We start from the raw sequence: 23,264 nt of genomic DNA on the forward strand, positions 1-23,264 counted from the left end.
GGAACCTGCCAGGAAATAAGGAACCTGCCAGGAAATAAGGAACCTGCCAGGAAATAAGGAACCTGCCAGGAAATAAGGAACCTGCCAGGAAATAAGGAACCTGCCAGGAAATAAGGAACCTGCCAGGAAATAAGGAACCTGCCAGGAAATAAGGAACCTGCCAGGAAATAAGGAACCTGCCAGGAAATAAGGAACCTGCCAGGAAATAAGGAACCTGCCAGGAAATAAGGAACCTGCCAGGAAATAAGGAACCTGCCAGGAAATAAGGAACCTGCCAGGAAATAAGGAACCTGCCAGGAAATAAGGAACCTGCCAGGAAATAAGGAACCTGCCAGGAAATAAGGAACCTGCCAGGAAATAAGGAACCTGCCAGGAAATAAGGAACCTGCCAGGAAATAAGGAACCTGCCAGGAAATAAGGAACCTGCCAAACCCTAAACCCTAAACCCTAAACCCTAAACCCTAAACCCTATTATTATTATTATTATTATTATGTGAGTTTATTAGAATGCTAGAATGTTGCTCGGCCTCGTTGTGGGCTTATGCAATTTGATCCTAGTCTAAAGAGGCGCTCGAGCACTGGGAGTACACGGCCTACAATGCGAACCCTGCTTCTGAGGCGTCTTTCTACTTTCTACTTTTGCTGTCTTCTCTTGGCTTCCTCAGCCTCAGTCAGGAGAGTTGCCTCTCCTCACCTTGGCCTTCGGTCACCACCTACTCTACCTCCATTCAGCTTCCTCAGCCTCAGTCAGGAGAGTTGCCTCTCCTCACCTTGGCCTTCGGTCGCCACCTACTCCTCCTCCATTCAGCTTCCTCAGCTTCAGTCAGGAGAGTTGCCTCTCCTCACCTTGGCCTTCGGTCGCCTCCACCTTCTCTACTTACCTTGAGCTCAGCTCAAGCTCGGTACGGGCTCGCCCCGTCTTCTTCCTCGCCCTCGCCTTGCTCTTCCTCCATGTCTTCCTCTTCTTCGCCATCTTCCCTCATCTCCACCCGCAGTCGGTCCTTCTTGTCCACCTTCAGCGAGCAGGCCAGCACATGCATCTCTGCGAATTTACTCAGTGCTATGAACAGGAAGCTAAGAGATCGACGCTCTATGTCGTCGCTCTCCGCCTCCTGCTCAAGCTCAGCAGCTGCCGTTGCCCGTGGCGAGAACGCGCTGCCCCTCCTTGCCTTCTTGCTCTCTCCTTGCACGCGAGTCCAGCGCTTGCTCTGCAGCCACTTCCCCAGCTTCTCCTTGAGAACGTTGCGCCCAACTCCCTGCTCCTCTGGCATCTTCGCCCACTCTCCCAGCGACATGAACTCCAGGCTCCCCGGAGAGTAGAAGGTGTCGTGGAGGTTGCCAACGGCCTTGTCCAGGACCAGCTTGATCGGCTCGCTCGTCCCCGCCTCGTTCAAAGAAGCTGCATCTTCGATGACTGCTGACAGCTCGCTGACGAGCTGCATGTCCTCTTGGCTTGACGGAGATGCTGCCTCCATTGTGATCCTCTCCAGGTCTGTAAACTCCAGCCACTCTCCCTCGCTCTCCTCCTGTCGCTGCGCTGCGTCGCTGGTGCCCCGCTGACCAGCCGCCTCAGAGTCAGGCTCCTTGTCGAAGCCGACTGCTTCGAGCTTGGTTGCTGCGCCTTCGAGATAGAAGGGCAGCTCCTTCATCATGCGTCGAGCATCCTCCGTGGAGCCGAGGAGGATGCATAGCTTGGACCCGTTCCAGGACTTGGTGTTCAAATCCTCCTCCATGTCGATGCCTTCAACGTTGATCTCGAGCCTGTTAGCGATCTCCAACAAGACTCTCTTGACTCTTGCGATAGACGTGTTGCCGCCGTTGCACAGCCCCTCCATCTCCTTCCTCGTGAAGCGACCAGATGCCGCCGTCGACTTGATGATGATCTTGATCTCCTTGCCGTCCTTGCCGCCTGCCTTCTTCTGCATCCTTGATGCCTTCTTCAACTTATTTCTGGACACAAAGCGATCAGCTGTCAACTCGACTGCGAGCGCCTCTCTGATCTTCGGGTCCTCGCTGAACAGAGTCAGGTGTACTCCCTCCATCGCTTCGCTCTCTCGGAAAGCTCGAAATGCTGTATCATTCGCCTCTGGGCAGCTCGAGGAGACAATCCACTCCACCTCCCTCTGTCTCCAGATGACGTTGGCCCCTACAGCGATGAAGCCTTTCTGACCTAAGCCTTTGTGGACTTGCTGTCCTGGCGCCCCAGCGACCAGCATGCCTGCCAGCGGCTGGAGTTGGACCGCTGCAAGGGACTGGCGCAGCAGCTGATAGCGATAGACGGCAGCTATCTCAGCCGTTGTCATGCCGCCCAAGGTTAGCAGGTGAGTCAGCTCTGCCAAGCTGCCCCCTTTGCCCCAGGGTCCTCTCTTGGCTCGAATCTTGAAAGATCGATCGTGCACGATGCTCACATGTACAGCTGTGAACTTGCGACCATCGATCGCGAAGTCCTCTCTTCCCTGCCAGAGCTTCTCCGCTTGTGCATTGCGGAGGAAGGAAACAGTCACCGGGATCTCCTCAGCACTCGCTATCTCGGGTCTATACGGAGCCTTCCACATGATTGCTTTACTCTCTTGCACTGAGTCTACGATCAGTCCGATCTCTTCAAATTTCTTCTTCAGCTTTTCTTCATGGTTGACATACACCGAGGAGATGCCCAGGAGAGTCATGGAGATGAAGGAAGTCACCTCGTTGCCTGCTGAGGCGGTGTATGTCTCGACCTTCTCTTTCTTGGCTTCTTCAATCTGCTGCATAAACCACTCTCTGGATGCGTCACTCCATCCAGTCATCGCTTCTTGCAGAAACTCACGTCGTGCCTGCTGACATGTCGAGCGGATGGCTTCTGCGATAGCGTCGGGGGTGCATCCCTCCACAGCCTTGCAAGCCTGGGCTGTCCTGCTGTTCGGATAACGCTTCGCGAAGCTCTTCACCCTCTCGACGAGATCAGCTTCGAGGACAGAGGCATCCACAAGTCCGCTCTGCGTGTATTGGCATGATCTCCGATACAGCAGGTTGCGAACATTTTCATCATACTGAAGAACCATACTTAGAAAGCTATTTGAAGTATACAAACCTCTTGCTTGCAGCTTCCTTGGCGCCCTGGCGGCTTCCCCTACACCTGACGAGGAGCCATGCTGCCGAAAATAACGGCGCCTGCCGAAAATAACGGCGCCTGCCGAAAATAACGGCGCCTGCCGAAAATAACGGCGCCTGCCGAAAATAACGGCGCCTGCCGAAAATAACGGCGCCTGCCGAAAATAACGGCGCCTGCCGAAAATAACGGCGCCTGCCGAAAATAACGGCGCCTGCCGAAAATAACGGCGCCTGCCGAAAATAACGGCGCCTGCCGAAAATAACGGCGCCTGCCGAAAATAACGGCGCCTGCCGAAAATAACGGCGCCTGCCGAAAATAACGGCGCCTCCTAAACCCTAAACCCTAAACCCTAAACCCTAAACCCTAAACCCTAAACCCTATTATTATTATTATTATGTGAGTTTATTAGAATGCTAGAATGTTGCTCGGCCTCGTTGTGGGCTTATGCAATTTGATCCTAGTCTAAAGAGGCGCTCGAGCACTGGGAGTACACGGCCTACAATGCGAACCCTGCTTCTGAGGCGTCTTTCTACTCTCTACTTCTGCTGTCTTCTCTTGGCTTCCTCAGCCTCAGTCAGGAGAGTTGCCTCTCCTCACCTTGGCCTTCGGTCACCACCTACTCTACCTCCATTCAGCTTCCTCAGCCTCAGTCAGAAGAGTTGCCTCTCCTCACCTTGGCCTTCGGTCGCCACCTACTCCTCCTCCATTCAGCTTCCTCAGCCTCAGTCAGGAGAGTTGCCTCTCCTCACCTTGGCCTTCGGTCGCCTCCACCTTCTCTACTTACCTTGAGCTCAGCTCAAGCTCGGTACGGGCTCGCCCCGTCTTCTTCCTCGCCCTCGCCTTGCTCTTCCTCCATGTCTTCCTCTTCTTCGCCATCTTACCTCATCTCCACCCGCAGTCGGTCCTTCTTGTCCACCTTCAGCGAGCAGGCCAGCACATGCATCTCTGCGAATTTACTCAGTGCTATGAACAGGAAGCTAAGAGATCGACGCTCTATGTCGTCGCTCTCCGCCTCCTGCTCAAGCTCAGCAGCTGCCGTTGCCCGTGGCGAGAACGCGCTGCCCCTCCTTGCCTTCTTGCTCTCTCCTTGCACGCGAGTCCAGCGCTTGCTCTGCAGCCACTTCCCCAGCTTCTCCTTGAGAACGTTGCGCCCAACTCCCTGCTCCTCTGGCATCTTCGCCCACTCTCCCAGCGACATGAACTCCAGGCTCCCCGGAGAGTAGAACGTGTCGTGGAGGTTGCCAACGGCCTTGTCCAGGACCAGCTTGATCGGCTCGCTAGTCCCCGCCTCGTTCAAAGAAGCTGCATCTTCGATGACTGCTGACAGCTCGCTGACGAGCTGCATGTCCTCTTGGCTTGACGGAGATGCTGCCTCCATTGTGATCCTCTCCAGTTCTGTAAACTCCAGCCACTCTCCCTCGCTCTCCTCCTGCCGCTGCGCTGCGTCGCTGGTGCCCCGCTGACCAGCCGCCTCAGAGTCAGGCTCCTTGTCGAAGCCGACTGCTTCGAGCTTGGTTGCTGCGCCTTCGAGATAGAAGGGCAGCTCCTTCATCATGCGTCGAGCATCCTCCGTGGAGCCGAGGAGGATGCATAGCTTGGACCCGTTCCAGGACTTGGTGTTCAAATCCTCCTCCATGTCGATGCCTTCAACGTTGATCTCGAGCCTGTTAGCGATCTCCAACAAGACTCTCTTGACTCTTGCGATAGACGTGTTGCCGCCGTTGCACAGCCCCTCCATCTCCTTCCTCGTGAAGCGACCAGATGCCGCCGTCGACTTGATGATGATCTTGATCTCCTTGCCGTCCTTGCCGCCTGCCTTCTTCTGCCTCCTTGATGCCTTCTTCAACTTATTTCTGGACACAAAGCGATCAGCTGTCAACTCGACTGCGAGCGCCTCTCTGATCTTCGGGTCCTCGCTGAACAGAGTCAGGTGTACTCCCTCCATCGCTTCGCTCTCTCGGAAAGCTCGAAATGCTGTATCATTCGCCTCTGGGCAGCTCGAGGAGACGATCCACTCCACCTCCCTCTGTCTCCAGATGACGTTGGCCCCTACAGCGATGAAGCCTTTCTGACCTAAGCCTTTGTGGACTTGCTGTCCTGGCGCCCCAGCGACCAGCATGCCTGCCAGCGGCTGGAGTTGGACCGCTGCAAGGGACTGGCGCAGCAGCTGATAGCGATAGACGGCAGCTATCTCAGCCGTTGTCATGCCGCCCAAGGTTAGCAGGTGAGTCAGCTCTGCCAAGCTGCCCCCTTTGCCCCAGGGTCCTCTCTTGGCTCGAATCTTGAAAGATCGATCGTGCACGATGCTCACATGTACAGCTGTGAACTTGCGACCATCGATCGCGAAGTCCTCTCTTCCCTGCCAGAGCTTCTCCGCTTGTGCATTGCGGAGGAAGGAAACAGTCACCGGGATCTCCTCAGCACTCGCTATCTCGGGTCTATACGGAGCCTTCCACATGATTGCTTTACTCTCTTGCACTGAGTCTACGATCAGTCCGATCTCTTCAAATTTCTTCTTCAGCTTTTCTTCATGGTTGACATACACCGAGGAGATGCCCAGGAGAGTCATGGAGATGAAGGAAGTCACCTCGTTGCCTGCTGAGGCGGTGTATGTCTCGACCTTCTCCTTCTTGGCTTCTTCAATCTGCTGCATAAACCACTCTCTGGATGCGTCACTCCATCCAGTCATCGCTTCTTGCAGAAGCTCACGTCGTGCCTGCTGACATGTCGAGCGGATGGCTTCTGCGATAGCGTCGGGGGTGCATCCCTCCACAGCCTTGCAAGCCTGGGCTGTCCTGCTGTTCGGATAACGCTTCGCGAAGCTCTTCACCCTCTCGACGAGATCAGCTTCGAGGACAGAGGCATCCACAAGTCCGCTCTGCGTGTATTGGCATGATCTCCGATACAGCAGGTTGCGAACATTTTCATCATACTGAAGAACCATACTTAGAAAGCTATTTGAAGTATACAAACCTCTCGCTTGCAGCTTCCTTGGCGCCCTGGCGGCTTCCCCTACACCTGACGAGGAGCCATGCTGCCGAAAATAACGGCGCCTGCCGAAAATAACCCTAAACCCTAAACCATCTTGAAAACAACACCACATTGATAGAAAGAACTATTGATGAAAGAATAGCTGAACTAAGGGCATTTCCATTACAAGAAGTGTATGCAAAAGACAGGGGACCGAACCATGAAACGACGCGTTTGCTTACCGGGGACAGGACTGATACGAAACTGCGCATCAATCTTTGTATTCCAAGCCATTTTTGTATCTAAACGTAAGAAATCGGGCAGACAAAGTTTTCCGGGCAGGTCTGGCACTGCCCGTCCACTTCGTAGTAACCAGAGCTGCAGACGCAGCCGTCTATAGCGGTGGTGTTCGGCCTGGAGGTGCGCGGCGCAGGGCACTGCTTGCAGGTCGTCTGTCTGGATTCGTCTTGATATTCGCCGACACCGCACTGATCACACGTCAGATAGTTTCCAATGATCCCTTTGAAGCCCGGCGGACAGTCGTAGCAGGTCGAAAAGCCAGCGTAAGGAGCTATGGTGGCCGTCTGGCACGTCTTGCAGGCCAGCTGCCCACTCTGGTCGCTGTACTTGCCAGCTTCGCACGGAAGGCAGTGGGAAAGACGGCTGTTTCCAGTGGCATTGCTGTACGTGCCGGGCGGGCAGGGAAAGAGGTAGTTGGACGATACAACGCCATGGCACTGGTAGCAGACGCCGGCGCTCGCATTGCCGCAACCCGCCCGGAACTGGTTGGCCGAACAAGCATCGCACTTCTTGCAGACGCCGCCGGACGACGCGCTGCAGCCGTCGCTGTAGTAGCCGGAAGGGCAGGCGGTGATCGCCGGGCAGGGCCAGCATTGCGGCCATCGGTAGTAGTAGCCGTCAGGGCAGGAGGGCAGGGAGAATGATATCTTAATAAAACAATGACAAAAGAAGAGGATAAGAAAAAGACCCTTCATTTCTTTGAAAAACATTTATTCGGAACACTTACGACTGAAATACACCGTCTACCAGCTAGATCAGTTCAACCACACACCTGCGGGCAGTAGAATCCGGCGGGGCAGATGTCGCAGCTATAGACATCCTTCCGGTAGTAGCCCGCAAAGCACGCGCAGTGCCCAACGCTCTTCGCACCGAAGCTGGAAGTGCTGTTCGAAGGGCAGGGCTTGCAGACGAAGCCATCATCCGAATACAGCCCAGGCATGCAGGCCATGCACTGCCCGTAGTAAGACTGGTCCCCCGCACCGCAAAGCGCGCAGGAAGGAAGGTTGTCGTTCGCGTCGTAGTAGTCCGTCACCCCGTTCGCGTTCGAATCCATATGGTGCGATGATACGCCCCACTTCTCGCTAAGGTAGCGATGGACCGCTGTAGTTTGGACAGAAGGAAGTGCGATGTCAAAGACACGAAGTTGTTGCCAGAAGAAAGATCGCTGGCAGCGCCAATCACCGCGTAACCGCTTGCGTCCGTAGCACCAAGGGCGTGGCTAAGAATCGTCGTGGCGTGGCTGAAGCCGTTCACCTGCAGCTGCGTAACATCGACGCCGCTCTGCAAAGATGCGGTCGCAGTCATCACAATGCGTTCCTTCCTTGCCACCGTGTTCAGCAGCGCGTCCGTGTTGGTCGTAGTGTCTGTATTCCCGCTGACACCGTCGTCCCGCGTGTAGAACGCCGAAGTGTCCGTCGAAAAGCCCAGCGTTTGCGACACGGTTCCGGTCGACTTCCGGCCCGAAATGACGTGCCCCTGCGTCCCGCTGTCCGCGCCAGTGCGCTCCACCACCGCAAAGATCGTCGTTTCCACTGCGGAGAGCGGGCTGGAAACAGTCGTCTTGTAGCCGCAATTCCCGTTGAACTCTACGCCTACATCCGGCAGAAGCTGGCAGGTCAGCGAATACTTGCTATTGTCCGATGTTGTCAGGGATGTTGCGTGCCTGCCGTTCCCGCTTAGATCGTTCCAGGTTGAAAGCTTGTTAAAATAACGGATTTCGGAAGTAGACCACACGCCGTCTGCACGGTAGAAGTAGAAGCCTGTTCCATCTGTACGCTCTGTTATTTGTGCATGCGAAAAACTTATTGTAAAGTAATTACCCCCTAGATTTTCGGAAAATCTAAACATTACGGGATAATACGTATAAGAATCAAGTGTGGTTTGTGCTGAAGCTTTGGAGCTAGCAACAGAACCTTGCCAAGTTCCCGAAGTAAGTAATACTTCCGTTCCATCTTTATAAATGTATATAGCACTATCATCATCGCTATTGCGGTAGAATGTAAAGACACCTGAATATTGACCCGTATAGAAGTATCCATTGTATTGCACTGCAAATAAATTTTCTGAAGTAACAGTAAATAAATTGTTGATATTGATTGAAACACCCGTGCTTGCAGGTATTCCAACATATTGCTGATAACCATTATTCCAACGCGTGTACGGCAAACCAGAGAGCATCTGCGGCACCGAAGCAGACGGCGTCTGCCCGGCATTGAAGCTTCCATCAACGTTTTTGGAATCCAGCCAGAGCGCAAGGTTAGATTCATATAGTTTCAAGCTACTGTTGCGCTGGGTCAGATAGTCGACATAGTCCCAGAGCTTGGCGTACGAAGTCTGGCAGAAGCCCTGCGTGCGCGAGCCATTGACGGAAACTTTACCGTAAGGACATCTGACGCACGCATCCGCCTTCATCTTTCTGATATTATTCCTGTTCTGGTCCGAAACGAAGACATACTTGCCATCCCTGGAAAGCGCAACGCCGAAGGGCACGGTAAATTCCGCGTCGTTGGCATAAAGATTGTCAATGAACCCCGCATTTCCGTTGCCAGCCAGCGTCGTAACTTCAGACGTCATCAGGTCGATCCTGCGGATGGTCGAATCCATGCTGTCGGCAACCAGAAGCGACGCGCCATACCAATCCACCGCAACCCCCGTTGGGTTGTAGAACTGCGCGCTAAGCCCGACAGCGTCCGTAAGGCCAGCAACGCCGCTGCCCGCAACGACAACCAGCGAAGGTGTAGCCGAAGTCCAGTCCAACTTCATAATCTGATGGTAATCCTTGAAGGCAATGTACACAGTCGGACCAAAGACGTCAAGGCCCAGCGGATTGTAGACAGGATTCATGACAGTCAGCGTGTAAAGGTTCGTTGCGGTGGAAGTGACGATCGCGACCTTGAAAATGCTGAAGGAATCGATAACGATCAAGTAGTCCATGCTGTCCGTCAGCGCTATACCCCTGGGCTTGGTGTAGATCGAACCAGAAGCGGTGCAGGTGCCAGAAAACGTCGTCACCGCCGCCGTCAACAGGTCGATCTTGCGGATGCAGTTGTTCCCCTGATCAGAAACGTAAGCCACCGTTTCGTTCCAATCCACCGTCACATCCACCGGCATGTTGAACTGCGCAAGCGTGCCGACACCGTTCGCAGTGCCAGCAAGCGACTGTCCCGCCAGCGTGTTCGTATACCCGCTCTCTATGTCGACCTTGCGGATCATGTTGTTTCCAGTGTCGGCTACAAGCACGTACTCCCGCGCGGCCATCAGATTGTACGGATTGCTGAATCTGGCCGTTGCAGCTGCCCCGTTCCGATAACCCGCTGTCGACGTTCCTGTTGAAGGGCCAGAAAGCGTCCGAACATCCCAAACACCCGAAACTTCACCGGTGCCGTAATATCCCGCTTCGCACACGCTCTTGTCAACGCATGAAATGGCACTGGACGAAGCCCATGGCTCCGACGTCTTGCCCGCACCGCACGACGCATAGCTGCTCTGCGTTTCGCCCGTAAAATACTGCCCGGGCGTGTTCATGTCACTGGTGCAGAAGTCCGAAGAGCTGCTTCCGGCCGGCGAAACCTGCGCCGCCATCGTTCCAACCTCCTTCACGCGGATGATGATGATGCCGGAACCGCCATTACAGCCATTATTACTTAAACGACCACCACCACCTCCTCCTCCCGTCCCTGACATTCCATTCACACATTGTAATGCACCACTACCAGCGTCATAACCACCATCGCCGCCACCACCTTTGCCACCAAGACCAATTGATGATGTACCACCAGATTGATATGAATTTCCACCACCACCACCCCCAATCCATCCATTATCCCCGAAAGATGTAGATCCAAACACCCCTGACATGTCAATTCCAACGCCACCATCTCCTGCTTTGCTTCCACATAAAGCATTTTTTCCAGGACCACCAGCACCTCCACCACCCCCATGAACGTGATTTGGATTTATGTTACAATATCCAGGCCCTTGTCCAAATCCTCCTATATTGCCATAAATGAAAAATCCATCATAAACTGAATAAATCGTATTGCCACCAGAACAAGTGTCATCGTTGCCCATAGATGCACCACCTCCACTTCCACCATCGACTCCATTTCTACATGAACAACATGGAGCAGTTACGCCATTTTTCCTACCTCCACCAGCACCTCCACCCTTTGCAGTGTATGTAGAAAAGGTAGAATCTTGTCCATTGTTTGCAACACAAGTAGATGTTCCACACTGTGCTGTTCCTGCGCCCCCATTTCCAACTTTTGCAGTATAAATTCCGGTTGTGACTTTCAAATTAATTCCAAGAAGCACACCACCTGCACCCCCTCCACCACCAAATCCTGTCGCTCCACCCCCACCCGCCACGATCAGCACATCAACCACTGCGGCGTACGGGAAGTTTACGGTGTAGGTGAACTGGTTGGCGGATCCGTCGTTGACTAAGTAGTAGACAAAGCCCGCTGACCCTTTGCCGAGCTCCAGAACCGTTGGAATTGGTGAAATAACAATGGGCGTGACCTTGCAGTTTTGGCAGGGGACGTAAGTCGAAGGACAGGACTGGCAGGCGCCTGCTGAATCCTTGTATTGATTGATCAGACAGGTTGAAGCCGAATAGCAGTCGTTGATGGATCTAGCCTTTCCAGCGGCGCTGAACTTTCCGCTTGGGCAGCTGACGCAGGTCGGTGTGGTAAGAGTCCAGTCGTAGTACTGGTTGGCTTGGCATGGATTGGCTTGGCAGAAGCAAGCGTTGGTGGAGCCGGATGGTGAAATGTGATTGGAATCACATGTATGGCAATAATCGATGTCCATAACAAGTATCCTAGCTTGATCTTCACCGACAATAAAAAGCTGTGTATTTCCATTGGTAAATACTGGTGACATTGGAACATTGAACAATGAATCAAATGGTTGTAGAACCAGCAAGATTAAAGAAGTACCCATCAGATACCCTTGCGGCTGAAACAAAATGATTTGAACAAACAATAACATAATTTCCACAAGGGCTGACTTTAACACCATAAGGTGTATTTATTCGAGCTTTTGTTCCATATCCTTGTACATTTCCAGCTGTACCATCACCGATCCAAGCAACCGCCGTAATAGGAAACGTTGCAGTCTTAATGTTATTGACTTTGTAAATTGTGTGTAAAGTTTGACATCCAATGTACATAGTGAGTACATGAAGCTATAGTTGTGACAGTAGTTACCACAACCGGTGTTACTGATACATCAATTCGACGCAGCTTATTATTTCCCACGTCGGCAACATATAAGTACTGCTCATTCTTGGTCAAATCAACCCCTATCATGTTGGAAAATCGTGCATTGGTTCCAGTAGAATCAACATATTGATTTGTTCCGCATAATCCAGCAATAGTAGTCACAATTTTAGTTGTCAAATCAATTTCTTTGACACAATAATTATCCCACGTAGTTGAATAAAGCACATTCCGCGACTTGCTGGGTACAATACCCATGATTTTTCCTACACTTGTTTTTGAATTCGATGCATCTATGAATGTGGACAATTTTCTTGTTTTTATGTCCACTATGCGAAGCAAGCTATTAACGTAATCTGATATGTATAGATTATCATTGAATTGTGTAATGTAGTATGGATAGTTTAATTGTCCTACCACACCGGTTGCATCATCTTGTGTACCTCTTGATCCAGTGCCAACAAATGATTGTATATTCCATACTCTTTTTAATGTATTATCCCCGTACGCATTGGCCTCGCAGTAGCTCTTTGTATCACACGTCCCGCTATTGGAGCTAGCGTAGGGAGGTGAAACTGTCCCGCTTGCGCAGGCGACGCACTGACCGCCAGAATAGTATGTGTTGGAAGGGCACGGCGTCTTGCAGTCGCAGATCGATAGCGAATTTCCTTCTGAAGATCCGGAAGGGCAGGCCGTACAGCCGCCGATTGCTGTGTTCTGGTATGTATTCGCAGCACAACCCTTTGGAGATTCGCAGTCCGCAACAGAAAAGCCGTTCCCTTCCACCGAAAACTTTCCAGCTGTCTGGCAGCCGTAGACGGTGTTGGCGCCGGGCCTGGAAGTCGAAGGGCCCGGGCAATCCGTGCAGGCGGAGCCGCTAAGGTACTGGTTCGCCAGGCAGCTGGTGCAGCCTTTCAGAAGATAGAAAGCGGCCTTCTTTCCAGCTGTCGCGGTAGAAACCCACTGGCTGCTGGTCGCCGCTGCCTTGCCCGAATTTGCAAAGGCACCGTAGTTGGCAACGTCGGTCGCACGCTTTCGTGAATAACTCTTGATCTTGTGCTGCACAGATCTACTTGAATTTGGTCATATTCTCTCTTATTTCTGCCTTTAGGCTCGACTCCTTGTGTGCGCGATCAATAAAGTCTGGAATTTCTGAAGCGTTTCTTAAATCCTTGTGGAGTTGCTTGATTTTACGTTTCAGGTCCATCTGGATCTTCGAGTCTTGGACGCATGACGTTTACCGCCGGAGCCTCGCAGGGGGATTTCCTTGGTGGGTAGGGCTGTTGTTATCAATTCGAGAATGTTGCAGTCTTGATGTAAAGTTTGTGCCGCTTTTATCTTCTCATCAAGTGCTATTGCCCATTCCACGCCTAGTCTTCCCGATAGCTTGTCCAGGGGTTGCTTCACGATCCCTCCTTTGCGAGAGAATTTCAATCTTTGGGATGGCTTGCTTACCCTCAGCATTGAGCGAGCTCACATTCACTACAAGTGCTCTGTGGTCGATTGCGGCTCCTATGATGCAATCCTCTGCGGTCTGCGATATTAAGCTTACTGTGTAGGATGGGTGATGGAAAGCAAAAAAATGATCCAGTTTTGCTTGATGATGACCCTGCTTGTACCATGTGGAGAAGGTGAAGTGCGTGCTGCTTCTGCTCATTTTCTCGCAGGTGATTGTTTGAAATTGCCCTAACTCGTTTAAGATTGCTTCCATTTCCTCGTCGGCGTGGTGCACGCTCGAGTTGCTCCCGTATCCTTCTCTCATGAGGATCTCAGGGTGTTTTCGAGATGCATTAAAGTCGCCTCCGACGATGGTGAGCTTGACGCTTGGATCTGTCCTTAGCATCTGACTCAGCGCTTTCCACATGTCGGCTTGCTCATCCTCCTTCGATGCTCAGGTAAGGAAATGTACATTACAAATGCGTGTTATCGGTTCTTTTTTCCCGATCTGTAAAACTTGTATTTTTTTGCATACTTCGCGCTCTCCCCCCGCCATGTCGAGGCGGCTAGAGGAGGGGGGGGGGCGGGGGAGGAGGTCAGCATGAGCACATCGTTCTGAGAGCTGTCTCCTTCCTCCTCCCCCCTACCAAGACCTCCTGCAACATTACAACGCTTGGTTGGTACGTCTCGATCAGGTATCCCAGGATGTGCTTCAGCACAAATTGACTGCACCCATTGACATTTTGAGAGATGATGTTGCCTGGCGCGGAATCCTGTCTGTGCATTTCCACCCATGATGCTTGCTCTGATGTTTCTGTTCTCCTTGCATTGGAAGGTTTTCTACCTGTTGTTAGAGTTTGTTCCTCCTCCCTCGTAGCCCATTGAAGTCGATGCAGTATTCCCCCTCGCTCCATCGCCGGCAAGTGCGGTTCCTCCTCCTCCCTAGTCCCCCTTCATCGTTCGTGGCTCGCTTTGAGGGATACGACGGCTGGCGGTAGGGCGGAAGGGAAGGAACTTCCAGTGGTGCGGAATGCGGTGATGGGATGTCGAGTTGTGTTGACCTTTCATATACCTGCAGGTCCGCCATGTTCCTCGTTTGTCCTTGCCCGCCCTGCCCCCGCTCGTGCTCCCACCGCTGGTCTTGCCTCGATGTCTCAGTTGCTTGGGTTGTCGGTATCTCGCCTGCGCGTTCTGGGCTGTCTTCTTGCCTTTCAATCTGGTTAGGTATGCTTTCCGTGGTGAGCTCTGTTGTTTGCCAGTCCATATATCCCGTATCTCGCGCGCATTGTAGAGCTCTGCAAATGTTTTGAATCGCTGCTCCCATTAAACCCTCTGCACAGATTGCTTCTAGGAGCAGGTGCCTCGTCCTCTCTAGCCATGGCTGAGGTGGGGCAGCACCGCCTTGTTGCCTACCTGTGTAGGGGATGTCCTGTTGTTGTGTCAGCCATCTTGTCTTTGCGATCAGTAGTAGATGCAGCAGTACGAAGGTCCCGCAGCTGTGGTTGTCTGTTTGTTGCAGTTCTGTGAGTATAGATGCGTTCCATATCGTTTCTTGCTCTTGCTGGTTGCTGAATGCCTCGGTGACAATCGTCGCCGCAAGTGTTGCCAAATCCATTCGCTGCGCGCCATCCAGCTGAAACTGTGCCTCCCTTTGGCTTCGGATTATTCCCAGATCTCTCTCAGCTTTGCTGAGCGAGTCGACAATGTGTATTCTTTTCGTGGTGAAATCTGCCACGATTAGTATCCAGTGATTGCCGTTCTCTATGCATGGGAATAGGAATGGCTGAACTGCTCCTGTGAGCAGTCGCTTTGCTCTTCTTGTCCTCCCCTCTTGATCTTTCAAACAAGCAACTATTCTCGGGAGGACAATAGTCCCTCTCTGCGGCTTGCTCTGGTTTTTAGATTGCTCGTTTGCATACCTCTTATCTTGTAGCCGTGCTACATGAAATCTAGCTTCCTCTGGTTCTAGTCCGTTGTTCCCCTCGAGGATTAACGCCTCGACTACATCTTCTGAAAGAAACCCTGCTTTCCCTGAGTTCAGCAGCGCTGACAACCCATATTCCATCCCTTGTTCCCGTCGACTCCATGGAATCTCTCCCACCCAGTCGACCACTTGTGTTGTTCTTTTTTTCTGATTTTTGTTGTCTGTTTTGTCCTGTTGTTCCTGACTTGGTTCCACCTCACCGTGTTGCCCCCTGTCCCACCTGCCCTCTTCTCCTCCTCCTCTTGCTTCCATTAAGCTTGCGCTGCTGGAAGGGAGTCAAGCGACATCTCTTCCGATTCCGCCGCCATGCTCCCTGCCTCGGGTACATCTTCCATTCGATCGTCGGTGTAGTCTGGCTTTCTATCTCCCAGCATTCCTACAAGGGAGAGCGCCGTTTCCTCCAGGAATTTATTCAAAGCAATGAAGAGAAGATCAGTTTTCAATGGTTTCTCTTCCTTTGGTGCGAACGCGCTGTTCCTGCGCTTCGCTACTTTCCACATGTTTTTACCTGCAATCGTCTTGACGCGATCTCTCAGTCGCTTGCTCACGGCATTCTCTGCCTCGTTGGCACCCTTATCAGCCCACTCTTGTAGCGTGGGGAAGGATGCATTTCCTGGGCTCTCCGGAGCCATCTCTTGCACCGCGTCATCAAGATGGAGGAGCATATCCTAACAAATCTGCACCCTCACCCGCCGCCGGACAAGGCAGGCCCGGGCGAGGCTCCGAAACGTCAGGCTGCTTGGCTACAACAGGAGAGCCTAGCACTGTCCCCGTCATCTTGTCCGATGTCTCTGCTGTGCCCGTCATCTCCGCTGTCCCCGTCATCTCCGATGCCTCCGCTGTCCCCGTCATCTCCGTCATCTCCGATGCCTCCGCTGTCCCCGTCATCTCCGATGTCTCCGCTGTCCCCGTCATCTCCGATGTCTCCGCTGTCCCCGCTGCTGTGTCAGTGATGGACAGCAAGGCGGCTGGCAACATCCGCATGATGGACTCGCTTCATCCTTGCAGGCGCGCAGGGTGTGACCGTAACAGAACGGGGAAAACTGAACAAGGCAGGCAAGGCACAAGGAAGAGGAAGGAGAAGCATGGCAATGGAAGGAGGAGCCGGGGCAAGAGCAAGAGGAAGAAGGAGCATGGCGATGGAAGGAGGACAGGTGTGGGGGGGAGCAGCCGGGACAAGAGGGGGGGAAGCAGCTGGGGCAAGGGGAAGGATGCGGGGGATGGGAGGAAGTCGAAGAGCAGGTTGGGAGACCCAAGGAGCAGGAACAAGACACAACAGGCGCTGATATCGCGTGATGACATGAGCAAACAAGCATTTCGCTTTCCAGAGCCGTCGAGTTGGCTGAGGGCTGGGGGCATGTCAACTTTAAAGTGAGGGGGGTGGAGCAGGGGGTGGAGGGGAAGGTGGAGGGGATATGGAGCTGGTGGGTAGGGGCATATGCGTTTGTGATAGGCAGGTAGGTGGGGTCACTAAGAAACGCAAGGTCAAAAAGGCAACAGCCGTTACATTCGTCTTGATTTCAATTTTTTCTTCAATATCTACACCAATCTTTGAAAGATTGATCTATATGTTCAATATCTCCCTTACGATTGAAAATGTTTTGCCCACCCTACCCGTACAAATACATCCCCAAATCTCCACCTACCCCGCCCTCTGTTCTCAACCTCCGCAATGCCGTGGAAATGCCCTATTTGCCAGGCAAGGAGCAGCAGCGATGAGATGCTGTTACCTTGAGTGACATGCTTGATGATGGAGAAGTTTGCTTTGCTCCCCCGCATCTGTTCCTTCCATCATTCAACTCCTTTCTTGGCGGCTCCTTCACTTCCTCATCACACTTTTCTTGACCTTCTGACTTGTGTTTCTCCAGATCGTGGTCGATTATAAAACCAACGACAGCACAAAATGCGTAATTTGAATAGCTCCTAGTAGGCGTCATCTGACTTTGTGTGTTTTACGTTCTGCCGTGAATTGCCATGTTGTTATTCGGAAGGCGGTAAGCATCAGTCTGTGCAGCATATGCTCGTTCACAGAATAATTGGCTGACATGTATTTTGCAAATTCCTGGGTTTTCCTTGCTTGCATGGACTGAATTCGTCTTAATAGAGAGTAAGTATCATATGATGCGCTCAGGGAACGATTGGCTGATATTTATTTTGAAAATTCCTGGTTTTTCCTTGCTTGCATGGATTGAATTCGTCTTCATAGGGAGTAAGTGTCATATCATATGATGAAGTCAGGGGATAATTGGACTGACATGTATTTTTCAAATTCCTGGTTTTTTCTTGTTTGCATGGATTAAATTTGTCTTCATAGGATGTAAGTGTCATATCATATGATGCACTCAGGGAACGATTGGCTGACATTTCATTTTGCAAATTTCCTTCGTTTTTTCGCTCGGATGGATGAAACTTGGGCTTGATAGGCAGTAAGTTGCAAATGCTATGATGCGGTCAGGGGACGATTGGCTGACATGAATGTTTGCGTTTTTTCGGATTTGCTTCGGATGGGTCGTTAATGTGGCTGGATAGTATGTAAGTAACAAATATTAAATGATGCGCTCAGGGAACGATTGGCTGACATTTATTTTTGCAAATTCCTGGTTTTTCCTTGCTTGCATGGGTTGAATTCGCCTTCGTAGAAAGTAAGTGTCATATCATATGATTCGGCGCGGTCAGGGAACGATTGGCTGATATTTATTTTGAAAATTCCTGGTCCTTGCTTGCATGGATTGAATTCGTCTTCATAGGGAGTAAGTGTCATATCATATGATGAAGTCAGGGGACGATAGGGACTGACATGTGGTTTTGCAATTTTGTGGGTTTATCATCGGATTGAATACGAATGGGGCTGGATAGCTGGTAAGTAACAATCTACAAATGTGCGCTCAGGAGATGTCTCGCTGACATGTGTTTCTGCAATTTCGACATTTCTTGCTGGGATGGACTTTGCTGATGTGTAGTGGGTAAGTATCTTGATCAAAATATGCGGTCAGGGGACGATTGGGCTGACATTTGCTTTGCAATTCCTACTCTTTCCTGGCTTGGATGCATGGAATCTGTCTTCAAAGCGTGTAAGTATCATATCTTGTGATGCACTAGGGGACAATGGGGACTAAAATCAATCTTGCTTTTGTCTGGCATGTCTTGCTGAATGATGGGCCAACTCCGAATTGGATCTACCAGTGCTGCGTAAGAATCGACATCATCGCATATTATCCTGCTGATCTGAGTGTTCTTGTTTTGGCTTCAACGTTCTATTTGAATGCTCATAGAATGTAAGTTCATTGTGTTCCCAACAGTCGGTTGGTAGTGGTCTTGATTGTTTTGTGACTGGTTGACTCAGTGCGCCAAGTCTGCAGGATGGTCGCACTACGAGAAGGTATGTGATTGCTTTGAGTGGAACTTCAGAACCCCCTTATATCGGAGCTGACTGTTGCTGTCGATAGTATGGATGCAGGCATTGCAAGAAACGCCTGCAAGAGAAAGAACAAGCAAGTAGCAAGCTGGAGGCGCAAGAAGAGAAGATCAAAGAGGAGAAGGAGCGTAGAGAGAGGGAGGAGCAGGAGTGGAGGCAGAAGAAGGAGCAGGAGCGCAAGGCGAGGGAGAAGCAGGAGCGCAAGCAAAGGGAGGAGCACGACGTTGCTTCCCAGGTTCTCTTCTTGCCATTTCATGATAATCGATGACATGGTGAACCTTTCTCGTTAGCTTGGTCAAATCCCATCGTTGAACTTCGAGTCCTTTACGGGCCTGCAGCAGATCGGCTCAGGCTCCTTCAAGCTCGTCTACAGGGCTCGGTGGCAGCAGCCGCATGGCAGCAGCGCTGACGTGGCAATCCAGCGAATCCGAGGCAGCGGACAAACTGGGAGGAGAGAAGAGTTCGAGCAGGAGGTAAAGATCTTCCTCCAGCTGGGCCGTCACCCCAACCTCCTTCGCCTCCTCGCCACCAGCATCGAGCCGAGCTCCGGCGACTACTGCCTGGTGACTGAGTTTGCTTCCAAAGGCTCTCTCGATGTGATCTTGTCCAACTTCGCCGAGAAGGAGGAGACGATGAGTCTGCTGGTGCAGCTGCAAGTGGCGAGGCAGATCTGCGACGGGATGGTGCAGCTGTCGCTGCATGAGGTCGTGCATCGGGACCTGGCGGCGAGGAACGTGCTTGTGTTCAGCCTGGACCCGGAGGATCACCTGGCTGTCAGCGTCAAGATAGCCGACTACGGGCTGTCCATCATGGCCTCGCGCGGGTACGGGGAGAGTAGGGCCGCGAGCGTGAGCACGGCAGGCTCGATGGCTCGACCCGTGCGGTGGATGGCGCCGGAGAGCATCGAGAGGAGGCAGTACTCGGAGAAGAGCGACGTGTGGGCGTTCGGGGTGACCATGTGGGAGGTCTGGACTTACGGCAAAGTGCCTTACTGGGCCATCACAGACGATTCGCTTATAGGACCTAAGGTGCTGGAGGGCGACAGGCTCTCTAAACCTGAGACATGTCCTTGGGGATGCTACAGAATCATGCAGGAATGCTGGAAGGACAACAAACATGCGCGTCCGAACTTTATTGACCTTCAGAAATTGCTTCAAGGACAACATGACGATGCTCTGCTCAGTCTCTCCATCCGACGTCAAGACGAAGAGAAAGTAAGCCTTTTCTTCTTTCTTGTATACATCTTTGTGTCGTAAGACCTTGTTCCAGGTGATTGGGAATCCGAGGCCCCAGGATGTACTGGAAGACTATTTTGATGTCAGTTTGAACCCTGAAAGTTCTGGTGAAAACAAGACTCAACACGACTTGGCCCTTTTCTTCGCAAACTGGATGCCGGAAGCGGAGAGCACGAGGCAATTCAATCCCAACGACGTGAAGGCATTCCTGGATCAAATCGACAAGGGGCAACGCGACGTCGTCAAGGTCCAACTTGTTGAATCTTTTCTGCGAATGATGAACAGCGCAGATCATCGGCTTCTCCGAATTCCCCTTCACCAACGGAAGGAGACTGAAAGAGGCTGACTGGACCATCGAGCGCGAGTACTGGCTGAAGCTCGATCGCATCGACAGGCGTGTGGCTGGGGAGGACGGTTACGTCATCCTGCATGTGCACTACGCGGGGAAGTGGACCGCCGCGCGGGACAGGCGAGACACGTCGATGATCACGCAGCTGAACATCCGACACACGACTAGGAAGGTGGAGCTCGCGTACCATCGCAAGTGCGTGGACCTGAACAAGTGGAAGGAAAGGCACGGGAGCGAGGTGCTCCCAAACCTGCCAGCTCAAGGCTGGCGCTGGCGGGAGAATCCGGGCATCTGCAGGTCCATGCATGGGCTGCTGATGGAAGCAGAGCGTTGCACCAGCTGGGTGCGGTCTCTTGTTATCCCTAAAGCCTTGTCGCTTGCAACTCCAGCAGGAGCAAGGAAAGCACTGATCATCAGCAACAAGAAGTACCAGCACACGCAGATCAAGGACCTTCCCAATGCCATCATGGACGGCTCGAAGCTTGAATCAGCCCTTATGGAGCTGGGGTGGGATGTGGAGTTCGAGGTGAACTTGGGGCTCGAGGACATGGTAAAGGCTGTGAAGGGCTTCAGGGACTCTGTGAGGGAGGACCGCGATGCCGCCTTGTTCGCTTTCATCGGGCATGCGGTAGAAGTCAACGGGAAACTTTTCCTCATCCCCAAGGGCTTTCAGGCAGACAGCTTGACGGACGAAGACATGGAGGAAGATCTTCAGAGCTTTGCCCTGCCCTTCAGCAAGGTTCAATCTTTCTTGCGAACTGCAAGGAAGGGACGAAATCCAACTGTTTTCGTACTCGACTGCTGTCGCAGCAACGGGCTCTCCGCCTCTGCCTCTCGGTCCTTTGATGTAGGAACAGACAAGCTCAGCGCTCCTGGGATCGACGTGGTCAACTCTTGCGTTGTCTATTCCACGCAGGCCGGACAGGTAGCACAGGATGGGGAGCCAGGGCGTGGGGGACCTTTCATGTCGGTGTTTGCGGCGAACATCCTTGTAGAGGACAAGAGTTTGAACGATGTGATGGAAGAGACAAGGAAATCTGTGATGAACAAGACCAACATGGTCCAGATGGCCCCGTTTGTGTCAATGCTTACGGAGGCCTTCTACTTCAACCCTAGCTGTCGGGTTGATGGTATGAACTTAGCGTGAAGCGTGTGGAATTCCATCATTGTTCTGGAAGAGTAAAACGATACTATGACGTAGCTCTAGAGCAGCTCCTTGTGCGCCAGGAGCATACAAGCGGCACCATTAATGTACAGCTCTCACAGTAATATTGTTGATGCTCTGTAAGATCGTTCCAGGTTTCAAGGCTGTTGCTTTTTCCCTGATCACAACCGCTGTGAGCTGTCAATTGCACATGACTACCATGTCTACGGGGGGTTTGCCTGATTGTTGATGAGGCAGCCAGGCTGAATCTTTCACGGCACGAAGCTCGTGATCGTTCAGTCGGGTGAAAGATCATATCATCTACAGACAAATTCCACCTGTCCTTCTATTTCGGTTCTTTTTGTGTTGAAGGCTGTCCCACCCGCACCCTGACGTCACCATACTTGCCGCGTCACTTTCGGATCAGCATGGAAGTCACTAAATATTAGATGTTATCTTGAAGGCTGGGCTTGACGAGCGGGTCTGCAGTCTGGGAGGCTTGTTTGGAGCTGGGATCTACCTAGCTGAGAACTCGAGCAAGAGCGACGAGTACTGCACGCCAGACAGCCGCGGGATCTGTCGTATGTTTGTGGTGCGAGCTGTGCTGGGATCGTCTTACGAGGCCATGCAAGCGATGAACAATGTACGGCTACCACCAGTAATGCCGGGCAGCGACCGCCTGCATGACTCAGTGATTGGTGTGACAAAGGATACGCATCCTTCAGCGTTCTTGGAAAAGTACAGGGAGTTCATCGTCTACGACCGGCGACAGACATACCCTGAGTTGCTGGTGGAGTTCAAGAGGGTGTGAGCTTGTATTGAGCCTTGCATCAGTTGCTCTATGGACAAGCTGCGGGACAATAGGGGGGGAAGAGTTTGTTTACATTCCTGTCGATACATCGACTGAGAGAAAATTCTCAGGTTTCGGGCAATCTGACAGTTGCATGTAGGAAGCAGGACACATCTGTATTGTCTCGCCCAGTTGGAAGATTTTGACAGTTAGGTTGACCATGTCGGTTCCATCCGGCTGGTTGTACCAACTACAATAGAAGTAGTAGTAAACATCCCCAGCAATCACGATTGCTCCAGACTGTGACGTGTAAGTTTGACCACAACTGACATCTCTGAACCCGTTGTGCTTCGCAGGACTTGACCTTTCGAGTCATCCTTGAGCCTTCTCCTGACCCACATCTTCCTTGCTCTTGTCAACTTTCTCCATGCCCTCAGGATTGCCCACAGAATGTTCATCAAAACCTACCATCATATCTCTACCAGGGTATCATCCAGTGGCTCACGAACTGCCAGCTATCTGCTCGATCTGTCTCAGAATACATGTCGCTCCTCCTCAATGATCTCGTTGACCCCGACACAACAATGAGATGCATGTGCTGGCCTGCTCGCTGAAGGTGGACAAGAAGGACCGACTGGGGGTGGAGATGAGGGAAGATGACGAAGAAGAGGAGGACATGGAAGAAGAGCAAGGCGAGGGCGAGGAAGGAGACGGGGTGAGCCCGCACCGAGCTTGTGCTGAGCTGCACCTGAAGCAAGACAACGCGGTGAAGTCGAAGAGCAACCGACGAGCCGGCAAGGTAGGCAAGGTAAGGAGAAAAGGTAGGAGGCAACCGAATGCCAAGGTGAGGAGAGGCAACTCTTCTGACTGAGGCTGAGGAAGCTGAAGGGAGGAGAAGTAGTTGGCGACTGAAGGCCGAGGGGAGGAGGGGCAACTCTCCCGACCGAGGCTGAGGAAGCCAAGGGAAGATTGCAGAAGTAGAAAGAAGGAAGAGACCTCAGAAGCAGGGTGAGCATTGCAGGCTGTGTACTCCCAGTACTCGCGCGCCTCTTTAGACTAGAATTGTATATGTGAGGGCTGATAAGCAGCTTGAACAACATACTAGCATTCTAATAAACTCACATAATAATAATGATATGGCAGGGAGACCGCACAGGCAGATCAAACACATGAAAGAGAAGATTGAGAGGAAAGGTTTAGATGTCATGAAAGAGACCGTCTGATGCTGAGGTGGGGAGTGCTTGAAACACGTCAAATGTAACCGACAAGATCTGTGAATCTCGATCTCAGCTACAGAATGATGAAGGGGAGGGAAAGTGTGAAGGCC

At 52.2% G+C, this 23,264-nt stretch overlaps 8 protein-coding genes across 8 annotated transcripts; 4 read left to right on the forward strand and 4 right to left on the reverse strand.

The window, feature by feature from the left end:
• Nucleotides 1-3,479: 3,479 nt before the first annotated feature.
• Nucleotides 3,480-4,051, forward strand: GUITHDRAFT_155368 (hypothetical protein; the record flags this gene model as incomplete). The annotated part of the gene is made up of 2 exons (XM_005822802.1): nucleotides 3,480-3,851; nucleotides 3,887-4,051. Coding segments are annotated over exons 1-2 (424 nt in total), but the record flags the coding sequence as incomplete, so codon positions are not given.
• Nucleotides 4,052-6,363: 2,312 nt separating this feature from the next.
• GUITHDRAFT_79307 (hypothetical protein) lies at nucleotides 6,364-7,056 on the reverse strand (the record flags this gene model as incomplete). Its single annotated transcript, XM_005822803.1, has 1 exon — nucleotides 6,364-7,056. The coding sequence occupies one exon, from the start codon at nucleotides 7,054-7,056 to the stop codon at nucleotides 6,364-6,366; it is 693 nt and encodes a 230-aa protein (XP_005822860.1).
• A 1,714-nt stretch (nucleotides 7,057-8,770) lies between these two features.
• Nucleotides 8,771-11,841, reverse strand: GUITHDRAFT_79273 (hypothetical protein; the record flags this gene model as incomplete). Its single annotated transcript, XM_005822804.1, has 4 exons — nucleotides 8,771-9,118; nucleotides 9,374-9,591; nucleotides 11,342-11,480; nucleotides 11,593-11,841. Coding segments are annotated over 4 exons (954 nt in total), but the record flags the coding sequence as incomplete, so codon positions are not given.
• Nucleotides 11,842-12,928: 1,087 nt separating this feature from the next.
• On the reverse strand, nucleotides 12,929-15,085 carry GUITHDRAFT_117917 (hypothetical protein; the record flags this gene model as incomplete). The annotated part of the gene is made up of 5 exons (XM_005822805.1): nucleotides 12,929-13,465; nucleotides 13,674-13,746; nucleotides 13,812-13,860; nucleotides 14,154-14,315; nucleotides 14,434-15,085. The coding sequence occupies 5 exons, from the start codon at nucleotides 15,083-15,085 to the stop codon at nucleotides 12,929-12,931; spliced, it is 1,473 nt and encodes a 490-aa protein (XP_005822862.1).
• Nucleotides 15,086-15,255: 170 nt separating this feature from the next.
• On the reverse strand, nucleotides 15,256-15,982 carry GUITHDRAFT_117918 (hypothetical protein; the record flags this gene model as incomplete). The annotated part of the gene is made up of 2 exons (XM_005822806.1): nucleotides 15,256-15,638; nucleotides 15,694-15,982. 2 exons carry the CDS (start codon nucleotides 15,980-15,982, stop codon nucleotides 15,256-15,258), a joined length of 672 nt encoding a protein of 223 aa, XP_005822863.1.
• A 2,760-nt stretch (nucleotides 15,983-18,742) lies between these two features.
• GUITHDRAFT_59508 (hypothetical protein) lies at nucleotides 18,743-19,561 on the forward strand (the record flags this gene model as incomplete). Its single annotated transcript, XM_005822807.1, has 1 exon — nucleotides 18,743-19,561. A coding segment is annotated over one exon (819 nt), but the record flags the coding sequence as incomplete, so codon positions are not given.
• A 22-nt stretch (nucleotides 19,562-19,583) lies between these two features.
• Nucleotides 19,584-21,150, forward strand: GUITHDRAFT_146145 (hypothetical protein; the record flags this gene model as incomplete). Its single annotated transcript, XM_005822808.1, has 3 exons — nucleotides 19,584-19,633; nucleotides 19,742-19,901; nucleotides 19,945-21,150. 3 exons carry the CDS (start codon nucleotides 19,584-19,586, stop codon nucleotides 21,148-21,150), a joined length of 1,416 nt encoding a protein of 471 aa, XP_005822865.1.
• Nucleotides 21,151-21,589: 439 nt separating this feature from the next.
• On the forward strand, nucleotides 21,590-21,958 carry GUITHDRAFT_79242 (hypothetical protein; the record flags this gene model as incomplete). Its single annotated transcript, XM_005822809.1, has 1 exon — nucleotides 21,590-21,958. A coding segment is annotated over one exon (369 nt), but the record flags the coding sequence as incomplete, so codon positions are not given.
• Between the last annotated feature and the right edge of the window lie 1,306 nt (nucleotides 21,959-23,264).

Source organism: Guillardia theta (genome assembly GCF_000315625.1).
Source record: "Guillardia theta CCMP2712 unplaced genomic scaffold GUITHscaffold_118, whole genome shotgun sequence".
Lineage (NCBI taxonomy): Eukaryota > Cryptophyceae > Pyrenomonadales > Geminigeraceae > Guillardia > Guillardia theta.